This window comes from Balaenoptera borealis (assembly GCF_965194805.1).
Source record: "Balaenoptera borealis genome assembly, chromosome: 4".
In the NCBI taxonomy this organism is placed as follows: Eukaryota; Metazoa; Chordata; class Mammalia; order Artiodactyla; family Balaenopteridae; genus Balaenoptera; species Balaenoptera borealis.
The window spans coordinates 74,073,085-74,088,729 of NC_138861.1; the positions used below are offsets into that span (position 1 = coordinate 74,073,085).

Genomic DNA, 15,645 nt, shown 5'->3' on the forward strand with positions numbered 1-15,645 from the left:
TCAAAACAAAACAAATAACACGAAAGCACCAGTTTAAACACAACTTTTACTGGTCTAAAACCACAACATCACTGTAATTCTTCGTAACTTAAAAAAATACATTTTCCCATATAATCTTTAAACTCAATCAGCCTCATTAACTACTGAAAATAAGCCTTTACAATATTTTGTAATTCCAAATTCTCTTTACTACAGTCATCAAAAAAATTTCTATGACCCCCTACAAAAAATTCTATCAAGCGTTTGACACAACTCATCCATCTACTAGGTCTACCACTGGCTTGCCTTCCCTCAAGCACTTTTACTTTTTCTAGTGGAAAAATATAAGTAACCTTCATTTTTAGTGCTAATTAAAATTTTATTTTAAATTCCGTATATGAACAGTAAACTGCTGTCCTCTCAAATCCCCCTTCAAAAGTTTACTGGTCTGAATCAGAAAGGGGAAAAATTCAAAAGCCAACTGTGCACTTATTTAGTACAGTCTGGAAAGTAGAAGCCTGTAATTATTGGCCAATGGATTAAATCTCATATAAACTCAACTACCTCCAAAAGAATAAACTACAGTTGACCGTTGAACAAGGGGCTAGGGGCACTAACTCCCTGGTGTAGTTTATCTTAAAATCTGAGTATAACTTTTGACTCCACAAAAACTTAACTACCAACAGCCTACTGTTGACCAGAAGTTTACCGATAACATAAAGAGTAGATTAACACATACTTTGCATGTTACACGTATTATATACTGTATTCTTACAATTAAGTGAGCTGAGAAAAGAAAATGTTATTAAGAAAATCATAAGAGGGGCCAGGCTGGGCTGGGCTGAGCGGGAACGGGAGACTCAACCCCAGCACCCATGACTGTGATTTTCCAGGTGATGCCCGTGATTCTTGATGCCTTCATTTATCCAACACCTTCCGAGGCCTGGTCCTGGGATGCAGCCTGGCAATAATCAGCTCAGTCTCTCCCTTTGAGGGCTGACAGCCTAGCAGCGATACATCATCCTGATAAGCCTGCGACTCACCAAAGTTGTGACAAAGTAGCTTGCAGAATAGGGAGCTAGTCCTGGGGTTCTGGGCCCGCTGAATCCTGCTTATCTATGAAATGCAGTTAACACATCAGCTGGACCTACTTCCCAAACACAGGGTGACCCTCCTGTTATTTAATGATGTAAAAAATGCTTGAGAATAAAGGCCATGGAAGGTGACACTGATGGCTCGTTAATAAACCCTACAGTGACTGTCGATCCATTTCAGATACTTGTGGCAGCAAACAAAGCAGTTCACCTCTACAAACTGGGAAAAATGAAGACAAGAACTCTATCTACTGAAATTATTTTCAATCCTTCCCCAAATAACAACACTTCAGAGGCCTTGAAAAAATTTGGTACCTCGGCAAATGACACATCAATTCTAACTGCTTATATTGAAGAGGGAGAAAAACAAATAAATCAAGGAGACCTAATATCTCCGATAGAAGGTCAAGTTTCTCTGAAAAATCTCCCAGAAATAACACATATTACAGAAATCAAAAAGATATATAAACTATCTTCACAAGAAGAAAGTATTGGGACATTATTGGATGGTATCATTTGTAGAATGTCAACAAAAGATGTTTTGTGAAATGGGGACTTCCCTAGCGGTCCAGTGGTTAGGACTCCGCGCTTCCAATGGCGGGGTGCGGAGGCACGTGGGTTTAATCCCTGCTCAAGGAACTGAGATCCCACATGCTGTGCAGTGTGGCCAAAATATAAATTGGAAAAAAAAAAAAAAAAAGATGTTTTGTTAAATGACAGAAATATTAAAAATTTTCAGCACTTAAAGAAAGAAAATCATAAGTGAAAATATATTTAAAGTACTGTATTTATTGATACCATAAGTTTGTGTACAACATGTGTATAAGACATCCATCTTGTCTTATACGATACAAAATACTGTTGATGTTAAACATATTACTAACACTAGACATTAAAAATGAAAATATGAAAAAGAAATTCATACTTATTTACAGGTATAACATTTATGCATTGACAACAAAGAAGCAGCAATATGATTGCTTTATGGTAACCTAATATAATCAACACGATTGCATCCCGGTTGTCTAGTGTACATGCAAATGAATCTTTATAGAAATTTTATGGCATATAGTATTACAGTTATATTCATCATACAGCATTGGAAATGTCACATTTTTTTTAAAAAGCCACTTACCTGAGATAACAGGCTGATACAGTTTGACCAAGTAGGAGAGAGAAAGGCATACTGTATGGTACTATAATTTTTGAAAGCAAAGTTATAAAACAGTAGGAAAACTAACACATCATTAATTTTATATTAAATATCAGTCACCTTATACCAATGTAAGGATAGGCTATCCACTTCAATACAGGTTTTGCACACCATGTTCTACACAATGAACCTGTAGGCGATAAAGATGATGACACAATAACGTCTCAGGGTTCTTGCCATAAAGTTACTAGATTTTCACAAGACACTCACACACAATAGATAAGTTCATTAACTGTACAGTATGATAATTATTTACTATTCATTAACTGGAAGTGGATCATCACAAAGGTCTTCATCCTACTAGTCTTCATTCACACTGAGGAGGCTGAGAGGAGGAAGAGGAGGGGGTTGGCCTTGCTGTCTAAGGGGTGGAAGAAGTGAAGGAGATGAAGGGTAAGGCAGGAGAGCCAGGCACACTCCTGTAACTTGATGGAAATACATCCTAATTTTTGTCTGACTTTTTTGCTTTTTTTATTTCTCCCAAAATGTTTCTATGTGGTACCAATCCTTCCACGCTTTGCTTTAGTTTTAGTGCCTGTATCACAGAAGGTCCATGCTGTGAAAGGAGTCAAAAACAGTCTTGAATAATCAGAACCCTTCTGCCAGATTGTCAATTTGTTTCTGACACTGCTTCTTCTGCATCTTATTCCTCATCATCTGGCGCTGGTTCGAAAGCACTCATCTCCATCAAGTCATCTTAATTCCTCTGATGTGTTTATTAGCTCTTGAATTTCTCCAAGATTCCTATCTTGAAACCCTTCACCCTCCACCTTTTTTTTTTTTCTTTTTGCCATATCCAGAATCTCATGATTTCCTTGATTGGCTCTGTTGTAAATCCTGTAAGTCATGCACAACATCTGGACACAGTTTTCTCCAGCAGGAATTTACTGTTTGGGGCTTGACGGTCTTCACAGCTTTTCCTATAACAACAGCCAACTTCAATCATGTAATCCTTCCAGACTTTCATGATGTTCTATCAGGGTTCCCCTTCCACAGCAATGACAATCTTTCCAATCTTTCCATAGACTACCACGTGTAATGAGCTTTAAAGACTCCCTAATCTAGAGGCTGAATTAGAGACAGTTCTGTCTGGGGGAAAGTAGACCACTTCAACACCATTAATGTTGAACTCATGGGGTTCTGGGTGGCCAGGGGTATTGTCCAAATCAAAACTACTTTAAAAGGCAGTCCCCTACTGGCAATGTATTTCCTGACTTTAGAGAGAAAGTATCAATGGAATCAATGCAGAAAAAGGGTTCTCATTGTCCAGGCCTTCTTGTTGTACAACCAAAAGACTGGCAGCTGGGGACTTCCCTCGTGGCACAGTGGTTAAGAATCCGCCTGCCAATACAGGGGACACGGGTTCGATCCCTGGTCCGGGAAGATCCCACATGCCGCAGAGCAACTAAGCCCGTGCGCCACAACTACTGAGCCTGCAATCTAGAGCCCGCGCACCGCAACGAAGAGTAGCCCCCACTCACTGTAACTAGAGAAAGCCCACACGCAGCAACAAAGACCCAACGCAGTCAAAATATATATAAAATAAATTAATTAAAAAAAAAAAAAAGACTGGTGGCTGGTGTTTATCCTTTCCCTTCAAGGCTTGGGGGTTAGCAGCTTTATTTAAGGGCGGTCCTAATCCTAAACCCCACTGCATTTGCACAAAACAGAAGAGTTAGCCTATCCCTTCCTGCCTTAAATCCTGGTGCTCATTTCTCTTCCTAATAAATGTCCTCTGTCTCATTTTTTTCCATAATAGGGCACTTTTGTCTGCATTAAAAACCTTGAGAGACTTGTGGTTGCCAAGGGGGAGGGGGCATTGGGAGAGGGATAGAGTGGGAAGTTGGGGTTAGCAGATGTAAGCTATTATATATAGAATGGATAAACAAAGTACTACTGTATAGCACAAAGAACTACATTCAATATCCTACAATAAACCATAAAAAAGAATATTAAAAAAAAGAATTTATATATATGTATAACTGAATCACTTTGCTGTACAGCAGAAATTAATACAACATTGTATCAACTATACTTCAATTAAAAAGTCATTGAGAAAAAGAATAGCAATCTGAACAGGTTTTTTTTTTTAACTGAAGTATAGTTGATTTACAATGTTGTGATCAACGACTTTCTTTTAATATTTATTTATTTATTTATTTGGTTGCGCCAGGTCTTAGTTTCAGCTCTCCAGCTCCCTAGTTGTGGCATACAAACTCTTAGTTGCGGCATTCACGTGGGATCTAGTTCCCTGACCAGGGATCGAAACTGGGCCCCCTGTACTGATCTTATTCACTGTGCCACCAGTGGATTGGGAAGTCTGGATCAATGATTTTCTTAACGGTGTCTGGGAACTTGTCTGCTGTGTCTTGATTGGCAGACACTACTTCTGTTATCTTGACATGTTTTAAGCTAAATCTCTTCCTAAAATTATCAAACCAACCTTTGCTGGCATAAAATTCTCCAGCTTTAGATCTTTTACCTTCCTTTTGTTTTAAGTCATCATGACTTTGCTTTTTCTCAAATCATATTTAGAGTCCATAGGTATGCCTTACTTATAGCAATCCTGCACCAACGTAAAAACTGAATTTTTAATTCGAGATAAAAAGGTATTTCCCAAAACATGCAAGGTTTTCAGGCCTGCTGGCATAGCTGCAGTGATGACCTCACAAATTTCCTTTTTTTTTTAACCACTGGTCCTTAGGGTCAATTCATTTATCTTGAAATGGTGGGCAACCTCAAGTGCAGATATCAATCTACCCCAGTACACATCAAACAATTCAACTTTTTCTTGTACTCTGCTTCTGGGGAGCACTTCCAGCATCACAAGTGGCACTATGGGGTCCATGATGTTATTCAAGGTTTCTGGTATTGCACTAAACAGGATGAAAAATATGCGAGAACCGTGAGTGGTGACTTTTTATTGCCACACAATTTACTGGAGAGACTGCTCACATGGAGATGATTACCTCACCTGGCATTTTAAGCAGATACTTGCAACACTTGAGCTCACCAAAATTAATAAGAGGTGGCCACAAAAAAATTATTACATTAGTACAGTATGTACTACAGTTAATTTTAAGCAATTATGATTTAATAATGAATCTTCATGTTTGCATTTCTGTGAATGGCACTCATACATGGTTGGTTATGAGTTTGTGTGCGTAAGTCTTGATAAATTTTAAACCTTTTATTAGATTTTTGTTATTTTATGGCAGTAAATGATATAAGACTACTATCTACATATATTTTACATATTAATAACATGTGTTTCCTAATTTTTTTTATATTAATAGGCTACATGGTTCATCTGTTAATTTTTTCAAAATACTGCAAATCTTCAAAAAATTTACAATGTTTCTTGAAAAGAATCCACGTATAAGTGGAACCGCAGAGTTCAATCATGTATTGTTCAAGGATCAACTATATTATTAAATGTACCACTTAGTTTCTTTCCCTTTCTTTCTCTTTTTTTTTTTCAGATGACGACCTGTTAAAAAGTAAAAAAAAAAAAAAAAAAAAAATTACGGACCTTTTCTCCTGTGAAAAGAGAAGTTTGGTGTATTTAAGAGATCACAAATGAAACTAAAGAAACTTTCAAATCCCCATATAAAATAGCCGACCAAGTCATCTCCGCAATCAGCAACTTTCTTGCATTGCGCTTGACTTGGCTCACTTGCCTAGAGGAGCCATTACAAGATCACCTTGAAAACTTGTTGGTCTTTTTATAAACCGTCTTCACACTTTACTTTCTAATCTAAAAGGTGTAATTCTCAAATTAGGTGTTCTCCTGCAAATTAGAAAAAGCAAAATAGGTGGCAAAGGCTAAAAAAAAAATGTTAAACCCAAAATGCAAAAAGTAATCCGTCTCACCCAAGTGCATAAACACAAACCGGTTGAGTCATAGGTACCAACAAAAGTTGGAATCAAATGCCATCACACAAAGCAAACGCTGTCCAAGGGTTTAACGTAACAGCCCAGACTACTCGCTAATTTCTAATTCTTCCCAAACCCTAACTACCATCCCCAAAGGGATTTTAACGTTGGTCGGGAAGACTGTCCAAGCACAGTCCGAAAGCCCAACGTGCTGCGCGAATTCCTACGTGCTGCTGCCACCAGCGCCTGCCTCGGCGGCGGCATTCCTAACTGAAATAGGCATTCGGCCATTTTCTCAAAATACGTACCAAACACAAAGCAGCTCTTTGCAAACTCGGGAGCTCTCGCTTCCTCTCGGCTCGGCCCGCTCACTGCACCACTGACACACCAGTTGCCGCCACACTCGTCCTGAACCTTTCCCTGGGCTCCCCAACTAAAGACTGCAAGACGGGCAAACTCGGGGTGCCGCTGGGCCAAACCAAGTCTTCCCCAGTCCAGGCTGCCGCCTCCTGGCCCGCGCGCCCGAGTCCGGGAAGAGGGAGGAAAGTTACCGCGTCGCCGCCGTCCCGGCTGCTCGCCGGCCCCAGGCTCGCCCTCCGCAGGGGGCCGAGGAGCCGCCGCGAGCGCCCTCCCGAGGCGCCGGGCCCCGAGCGCCGGAGGGGGCCCCCCGCGCCCCGGAAGTTTGCGGGTTCACTCCCCCACGGCGCCCCGCGGGACGCGCGCCCCGGCCCCGCCGACGGCGGCGGCTAGGTGGCCCCGCGCAGAGGGCTCCGGCGGCGGGGCGGCCCGAGCGCAGAAATCGCTGTCCAGCCCCATTGGCAGAACCGCCGAGCCCCAGGCTGACTCAACCCTCCCGGCCGCACTCAACGGCGCCTTCCGGCGAAAGGGAGAGGCCGCAGAGGGAGGGGGCGGGAGGACCGCCGGCAGGCCAGGAGCTGCGGCGAGACCTGGAGCAGGAGGAGCACGAGAGGAAGTTTCAGAACTAGGGCCCCAAGCAGCTCCGCTCCTGGCCTCCCGACAAGACTCCCAGGGACGCCCGGGCCCGCGCGGAGGCGGCGGCCCGGCCTCAACTGGGGAGGGGGTCCCGTAGCCGCGCTGCTCCCCACCAATGCCCCCGGCCCAGCCCCCGGACCGCGACGGTGTAACCCGATCCCGCTCAGACGCCAGTCCCCGCCCGACGCGGCCGCCACCGCCGGAGCCACAGTATCTGCAAATCAGCCCTGGACAGCGCCTCGCTCCGCGTCCTTCCGCGCCCTCCCCCTCCCGCGGCCACCGCCGCCACGACCGCCCGGCCGGCCCGCCGCCCCCACCCGACCGTCTCCCAGACCGCGCCACGCTTACCGGCCTTCCTGGGCGAGGAGGGGCGACGACCCGCGTCGCCGCTCCTTCTCGGACTACTTTTCTTTGTTGCTGGAGTTTCGGGGGAGGGGAGAGAGAGGGCGGAAAAGTTGGACGCTGGGGCAGTCGAGGCCCACGAAGACCCAGGAGAGGGGCTGCAGAGAGTGTTCAGGCCTCCGGCTCTCGCCCTGCCGTCCCGGCCGCCGCCGCCGCCGTCGCCTGGGGCCCTGGGCCTCGGCGGCGCTTGCTCTGCTCCTGCGCCGTGAGCTCTCGGGAGCCGCACATTCCAACACAGGAGGCTACGCCGCGCACCCGGCCCGCGCCGCCGCCGCCGCCGCCACTCCCGGGACACGCCCCCTCCGCCGCCCGCGCGCGCCCGCGGGACACGCCCCCTCCACCGCCCCCGCGCGTGGCCGTCTGGCGCGCCCCGCCCCTGGATGAAGGAGGTTGCTCTGGGCCCCGGCGGTGCTGGGGGCGCGCCAAGAGGTGGCGGTCCCTAATCTCCCCAGACCTCCAACTCTGACCCTTAGGTCTAAAGAGAAGAGCGCTCCGCTCCCATTCTTGACTTCCTTCATAAACTAACAACAGAAAAGTTATCCCCCAGCCCTGGAGTGCATGCACGAGAAAGGCGCTGTTAAAAGAAAAATCTACAGACTTTGGCCATTCTCTTTAGAAGGATTGTCACCCGCCCTTTCAAGTCTAAAGCGCTCAAAAATACCTTTCAGAATCTCTTCAAGTCTCCACCCATAGCCACCCTTAACCAATTAAGCTTCGTTTTAAGCTTCTTTAGAAAAAAACAAAAAAACTATATATATATATATATATATATATATATATATATATATATATATATATATATATATATATATATATATGAACTGATTGAGGTTTTTTTTCTTACTGTTTAAAATTTGGAAGGCATATATATGTATATATGTAAGAAAAAAACCTCAATCAGTGAGTTGTAAGAAGAAAATGTTTCGGGAAGATCGTGGACCCAAAATTCATGAATGAGGACAGAGGGGACAAGACACAAAGTAGCAGGTCATTGCTGAACCTTCGAAGCACTATTTCAGTGTAGCAATTACCCTCAGATTACAGAGGGTAAAAAGGGTGTTAAACACATGGCGGCTGCTTCGTGAGCAAGTGTCCCATAGTAACCTGCTTCCACGTTTATAAAGTGAAGTAACCATGCATGTTACCTGGTACATAGTAATATGCTAGAGAGAGAGGGAGAGAGAGAGAAAGTAGTTTCATGCACCCCTTCTTTTCTGTTTTCACCAGAAATGCTTTATTAGTTTGCCTCTGATACCTTAATTCACAGCTCTCCTCAGAAAATTAGTGGCTCCCTTTAAACCTCTTAGTGTAGCATTGAAGGCCCTGGCTAACCAGATCTAGATAAGTTGGACTATCACTAGTATTATAATAAAGGTAGCAGCAAGTGCTAGGAGGCTTCAGAGTAGGAAGATAGTTTCTAACCAAGAGGATCTAGAAACTTCTCACAGTAGGTGATTATCCAATCTAGTCCTGGAGAATTAGAATTTCCACAGGTGGAAAATAGAGGAAGGAACATTTCACACGGTGAAAACAGCAAGCCTCAAAACCCATCCACTGAGGCTTCCCTAACTCTTTCTGGAGCTCCCCCAGTTCCTTCTCTTTTCAAGTTCGTTCACTTGTCTTGTCTAGCTTATGCAAGAGCTTCCAGACTCCCTACTCCCCTGGTCTACTCCTCAGTAGAACTGTTTCCCTAAATCTAGACAATATATTATTAATTTTGCAGTGTCAGATGCAAGATGGAATGAAGGCCCCAATGTGTTTACCAAAGGTTTTTTTTTTTTTTTTTTTTTTTTTTTTTTTTTTAATTTTTATTTATTTATTTATTTATATTTATTTTGGCTGTGTTGGGTCTTCATTTCTGTGCGAGGGCTTTCTCTAGTTGCGGTGAGTGGGGGCCACTCTTCATCGCGGTGCGCGGGCCTCTCATTACCGCGGCCTGTTTACCAAAGGTTTTGATTCTTAGTATCAAATGCAAGCCCTCTCCATAAAATCAAACCTGAGAACTCTTCATTTTCATTGAACCAAAGAGAAAAAGAAAGAAATGCAGAAAGGAAGGAAAAAAGAAAGAAAAAGAGAAAGAAAAATGAAAGAGAGGAAGGAAGGAAAGAAGGAAGGAAAGAAGGAGGGGAAAAAGGGAGAAAAAAACTTTTGTAGGACTGGTACAAAATTTTCAACATTTATTCTTTTTTAAAAAAATTTTTTTTTTTTTTTTTAACTAAAATCTAATTTGAGGTTGCGTGGCTTTTTTAGATGCTGTAGCCCAGGGAACAATTCTGGCCTCAATCAATACCTCAAAGATATATACTTTCTTTCCTTTTTTCATGTCCAAAAAGGCAAAAATGAAACATCTTTTTAAACTTACTAGATAAATGTTCTTCATTTCCTCAGTCTGACTGTTACTGGAAATGTTTTATTAATTGCAAATTTATTCCCACATATTGTGATGCAAATAAATGAATGGCAAATCGGCAGCTGCATTCATGTAAAATTAGTAGAGGCCCTTGTTCAAGAGATGGCATATTCAGAGTGACCCAAATTATCCTGACATGAAGGCCACAGGTCAAATTCAAGGCCAAGTTACAAATCAATAGGAACTCTCCTTGGGGGAAACTAGTGTTATAAACTTGAATTCTTAATTGTTTTTCAAGAGGCTGTATTTTACTTTGCTTCAACCAAAATTTAAGATCTTCTGCAAAATAAAGACTTTAAAATGTCAATGAGTTCTGGTTTTCTTATTTTGAGAATATGGATTTTTTTCCCATATATTTAATTCATCATTAAAAAAATTTTAATTATCATATGTTCTTAGTACTATTTTTCTCTAGAGACTTATTTCACAAGTTCGGTTTAATATTGTTTTTGAGCGTCCATGTGCTTTTTATTCCTTACTATGTTTCATTTTTTTCTTTAGAAAAGAGCTTAACTTGACTGAACTTATGTTAATGTTACACTGAATTACAACAATCTGCTTTAAATGTTACATATTACATAAAGTTAGTGCTGTTTAAAAATAAGGGTACAACATCTCCATCCTGATGTTGTTGGGTTTCAGGTCTATTCTTGCTGTCACCAGCCAGAGATGGCTTTGGTCTGTCAGGGACTTATGTTTGGTGCCTTTCTCCCATTTTCCCTACATTTCCAATAGTACCTGTCAATGCTTGCCCCTCAAGGAATCTCCTCCTGATATAACTGATCATGTAGGGATTGAACTCTGGCTCTGAAATTTTTGTCCTCTGAGTCAGCAAAATTTCTATTTCTCATTTAGGTCACAGTGAACTTACAACATAATTTAGAATATTGCTTTGTGCTCTCTACAACCTTATTCTGAAACTTTTGGTGAAGTTTAAAAAATGGTGATAAATTAGACACTGTACTGGCCATGTAGGCTAGAGAACTGTTTCTCCTTTCCTCTGTTGCTTTGAGAAATCACTTCTCTTAGAGTGGACAAGTGACAAGGTCCTACTGTATAGCACAGGCAACTATATTCAATATCCTGTGATAAATCATAATGGAAAAGAATATGAAAAAGAATATATATACAAATGAGTCACTTTGCTGTACAGCAGAAATTAAACACAACATTGTAAATCACATATACTTCTATAAAATTTAAAAAAAAAAAGAAATCACATCTCTTGAGTTTTGTCCAAAAAATGAAGAGGTTGCACTAGTGATGTCTAAAATTCTCAGCAGCTTAGAAATCTGAGGTGCTTTTTATTCTGTTAAATGTTGAATCTCCTGCAGGTGTTTTCTAGAAAAATTATATATTTTTTTAGTTCAATATACCCTAGTTTCTTCTCTGTAGCTTCTTTTGCCCTCTGTGGGGAGACCCACCAGTAGGCCTTGAGCCATACTGGCTTCAAGACTGATGGTGTCTGAAGACAGAGATTTAAGGCCTGGTCTAGTGCTGTTGATGGCAGCTTCATCTACCCTCGCTGCCAGTTGGGCTCCGACCTTTTGTTCTGGTTCTGGCAACTGGAACACAGTGTCTTATCCATGACAGTATCTGCAGCTTGAGCCACAGAGGTGTTCCCTAAATGCTGACGGACGGGAAGGAGATGAGCAAGGGAGCTCTACAATGAGACGGGATCCTTCTTGCCTCCTCATGGAGCCCAGACCACATTTGGAACTACTCTCCCCTCGCTCCTCTTCCCTTCACTGGCCTCCTTGAACCCTGGCTACTCTCCCAAATTGCTGTTCTTTTTCTGAAAGACTATCCAGTACCTCTCTGTCCATCCCGCTCACTCCCTCCGTTCCTGGGTCTGATGTTATCTTCTCAGTGGCCACACTCTTTAGAATTACAGCCCCATTCCCTTTACACCCAATCCTACTGTCCTTCCCTGCTTTGTTTTTCTTATTAGCATTTATCACTAACAAACTTGACATGTATTTTATTTATTCATTTTATTTACCATTTTATTGTTTATCTTTCCTTACTAGAACCAAGGTGCAGAAGAGCAGAGAAATTAGTCTTTATCTCCAGTGCCTATAACATGGTAGTTACTCAACATGTGTTTGTTAACTTTACAGGATCCTAGCTTGGTGTCACAGTCTCAAAATGGGGCCCCTCATACCCCCATTGGTACCCCCAGTTCAATACCCATCACAGACTTTCCACATGCTAAATGTCAGCCTGCCTCTTTGAATGGCCCCTAAAATATCCCCTTTTCAATAGCTATTTGTTGAATGGGCAAATAAATGCTCTCAGATCACTGGTCCCTGTGCACTGCCTTCCTGTCGAAAATCTCCCTTCCTGCTCTTCTGCATATTGTATTCCTAACACACTCCTAGTTCCATACACCAGTCTTTCCTTGGATTTTCCTTGGTGGAATTTAAGAGTGTTTGGGCCTCAAGGGTCCCTCCATTTGCCCCTGTTTAAATACAAGCCACAACCCTCTCCCTGCACAGCCCTGCCCCTCCCCTGCATTCCATCTATTTGCTCTTGCCTTCCCTATTATCCTTCTTCCTAGGATTCTCCCTCCATATGGTATGCAGACCAGAAAATGTCACGACTGAAAGAGATCTTAGAGGTCCAAGTTGTTTTATAGATGAAAAGAAACAGGCCTGCAAGCATTTGGCCTGTCCAAGTTTGCACAACTAGTTAGAGCACCGCTGGAACTCGGATCCAGGGACACAGATTTCCAACCAATCTGCTGATCTTTCTACCTCTCTCAAACTCTCCAGGCTTCCTCTGTTCTTTCCTGGCCCCAGCAGCACTCCTTTCTGAAAACTTCTCTGGGCCTGTTGAGCTACTTTGTTCAATGGCTGTACAGACAGGGTATTTGAGGGAACAAGTCTCTTCAGACCACATTTTCTTAACTTTTAAGTATATTTTTATGTTAAAATTAATTATCTTCTGGCTAAGAGAGGCCTTATTGTCTTCTATTGCTTTTAAAATACTGAAGACCCAGGATTGACATTTTAATGTACAAAGCTCATCATCAGTTTAGGGGAAAGGGGACTTGACTCAAAATACAACTTCTCTCAGCCTTTCTCTTCCGTTCGAGAAAGAGGCAAAATGCTTCTAGTCTGTGCTCCCAAAGTGCCATGGGAAATGTACTTGTGCACATACTTTCTTTCCCATGTTTTTCTGACATGACCATGAGGACCCTGAGATAAAGAACTGTGTTATACGTTCTCCACACGATCTTATTCCTGACAGTCAAGAAAATCAAACATCTGACAAACTGTAGCAACCCAGCCAAAGTTAACTGGTTTTATCAATAAATGTTTCTTTGATGAGTGAACCTGTATGTTTTCCTTATTTGTCTTCAAATTATCACTTAACCTTCCAGAATGGCTGAAAGTAAAACAGCGGGCAATATAAAGTGCTGATGGGGATGCTAAGCAACTGGAACTTCATATATTAATGATGACAATGCAAACTGTTACAAATGAGACAGGAAGGGGACAGGGCACAACCTTTAAAAGAATGACATACCCTGAGGACACGACACAAACTGGTCAGAACCAACTAGGTCCAAGATGGCAGACAAGTCGACTTCCACTAGACCTTGAGCCTCAGTATATGCTCACTGTAACACATCAGCACCTAAATGACACACCCACAGGCACTATGACAGTTCCAAGGCCAACTAGAAAAGGTCATAAAGTGAGCGGTGGCCCAATTCCTGGAAATCCCCACCCCTTCCCCAAAATAGCTGGAAACTCCTCCCACTCATTAGCCTATGAGATTACCCACTCCTATAAAAACTGACAACCTCATACCCTGGAGCCGCTCTAGCCTTCTGAGATGGCCCACGCTCTGTCTATGGAGTGTGTATCTCCCTGAATAACCTTCTTTCTCTTTACTATGGCTCGCTCTTGAATTCTTTCCTGCACAAAGCTAAGAACCCACACTTGGTGGCCATCCCAGGGACTCGCCTGCAACCTAGAAAATGACCATCCTCTCTTGCCCCACTCTCTTTCCTGCAATACAACCATTTTGGAAAACAGTCTTGAAGTTTCCTATAGAGACATATAGCATATAATCTAGATATCCCATTTCAGAACAGAACTGAAATTTCATGCTATGCAAAGACCTGGTAGGGAAGTGTCCAAAAACTGGGAACAGCCCAAAAGTCCAACTGGTGAATGGATAAAACAACTTTAATACACTCACACAATGGAATAAAGTCTCAGGGAATTAAAACTTTTCCTGTACTCTCTTTAGTGATTGGGATCTTTCAAATTCAACTGATAAAAGACAGATTAGCAAAAGATAACATTCAATCACCATATTTTCATTAAGGTATGTAAAGGGTGCAGAGAAAAGGGTGACTCAAGGGGCAGTTAGAATTTGGGGCTTATATACCATCTTAATAGGGGAAGGGGAGGGAGAGAAAGACACTTATGGGGAAACAAATGAGTTCTCAATAAGGGAAAGGGAGGGAGAAAGGGCACTCATGGGAAAACAAATGACTTTCTGGAAAGATAAATGGGCCTCAGGAGAACAGATGGGAGATAGGATAGTTTTGTGACAATGTCTGTTTACATGTGGTGTGGAGACTTCGCATGGCTCTTGATGAGAGTCAATCATCCCTGGTGGATCCCAGGGATGGCCTCTAGTGGAGGGGATTTGAGTTCATGTTAGTTCTGTTTTTAGGAAGATAAGTAATTTCAGGAACTCAAATGCCTTCTGCTAAAAGTAATTTTTATATGCCACAGTAAGTGGGTATTACTGACCCTTTAAATATCAATAAAAAGGAGCTAGCTACTAATAGAGGCAACTACACAGATGAATCTCAAAAGCATTATGCTAAGTGAAAGAAGCCAGATGCAAAAGGCTACTTACCTTATGATTTCATTTATACAGCATTCTGGGAAAGGCTCTAGAGATACAAATGAGATTAGTAATTGCCAGGAGCTGGTGGTGAGGGAAATGGATTGACAATAAAAGGGCACAAGGCAATTTGGTGGGGGGTGATGTAAATGATCTATATCTTGGCTGTAGTAATGGATACCTAACTGTAAAAATTACTCAAAATTCATAGACATGAACAACTTAAAAGGGTAAATTTTGCTAAATGCAAATTATACCTCAATAAACCTAACTTGAAAAAATGTAACTATAAACAATGGAGACTCTTGTTTTATTGGGGTGTTTTGGTTATTTGCATTATTTTGGTAAGTGTTCCAAATCTTTTCACAAAATATTGTATCCAAGGATGTTGATTTTCCTCCTGATAGAGTCTCTACTAATTTATACTATAAAGTCACTTCTTATCCTTAAAGCTGCTTTATTCAACAGGTATTTATCAAGCATCTTCTCTGTTTAAGGTAAAAAGTGGTATGGGGGTGGAGGGCAAGTAAAGAAGTATAAAATAGGTTTTGACCTTCACCAAACTTATGATCTAGTTTGGGAAATAAAACATACCCTGCTTTAGTAAAAGCACAAACAGTAAGAGTTTTTAGAGTTTGGAGGAGAAATGGCTTCTAGCTAGGCAAAGCTTCGGAGGAGTATTTATTTCAGGAAAGTAAGCAACTCATGGGCACAGTTTATAAGCAAAAACTCCAAAGTCTAGACATCCGTTACCTTAAGTTCTTTTTTTTTTTTTTAATAAATTTATTTATTTTTATTTTTTAAAT

At 42.0% G+C, this 15,645-nt stretch overlaps 1 protein-coding gene, 2 long non-coding RNA genes and 1 pseudogene across 12 annotated transcripts in view; 3 read left to right on the forward strand and 1 right to left on the reverse strand.

Moving 5' to 3' along the window:
* LOC309627849 (RE1-silencing transcription factor-like) overlaps positions 1–7,673 on the reverse strand; it is a 29,230-nt gene extending 21,557 nt beyond the window's left edge. Inside the window, exons 1-4 of one of the 9 annotated variants that reach the window (XM_082390111.1) lie at positions 7,504–7,673; positions 6,471–7,109; positions 5,084–5,162; positions 2,347–3,206 (exon numbers count right to left, since the gene is read on the reverse strand). In XM_082390111.1, the coding sequence (XP_082246237.1) occupies positions 2,347–2,400 (54 nt within the window). In that variant the 5' untranslated portion in view covers positions 2,401–3,206; positions 5,084–5,162; positions 6,471–7,109; positions 7,504–7,673. Of the gene's footprint in view, positions 1–2,346; positions 5,163–6,470; positions 7,110–7,503 lie in introns of all 9 variants that reach the window. The other 8 variants (XM_082390109.1, XM_082390110.1, XM_082390114.1 and 5 more) reach the window with 8 other exon arrangements.
* LOC309627973 overlaps positions 1–15,645 on the forward strand; it is a 67,235-nt gene that overhangs the window by 34,130 nt on the left and 17,460 nt on the right. The gene's annotated exons all lie outside the window — the stretch shown is intronic.
* On the forward strand, positions 21–3,853 carry LOC309627924 (EKC/KEOPS complex subunit TPRKB pseudogene; annotated as a pseudogene). Its single transcript has one exon. The product of its transcript is annotated as an EKC/KEOPS complex subunit TPRKB pseudogene (transcript).
* LOC309627964 lies at positions 8,367–10,274 on the forward strand. Its single transcript, XR_014244068.1, has 2 exons — positions 8,367–9,325; positions 9,507–10,274. It is a non-coding gene; the product is annotated as an uncharacterized lncRNA (long non-coding RNA).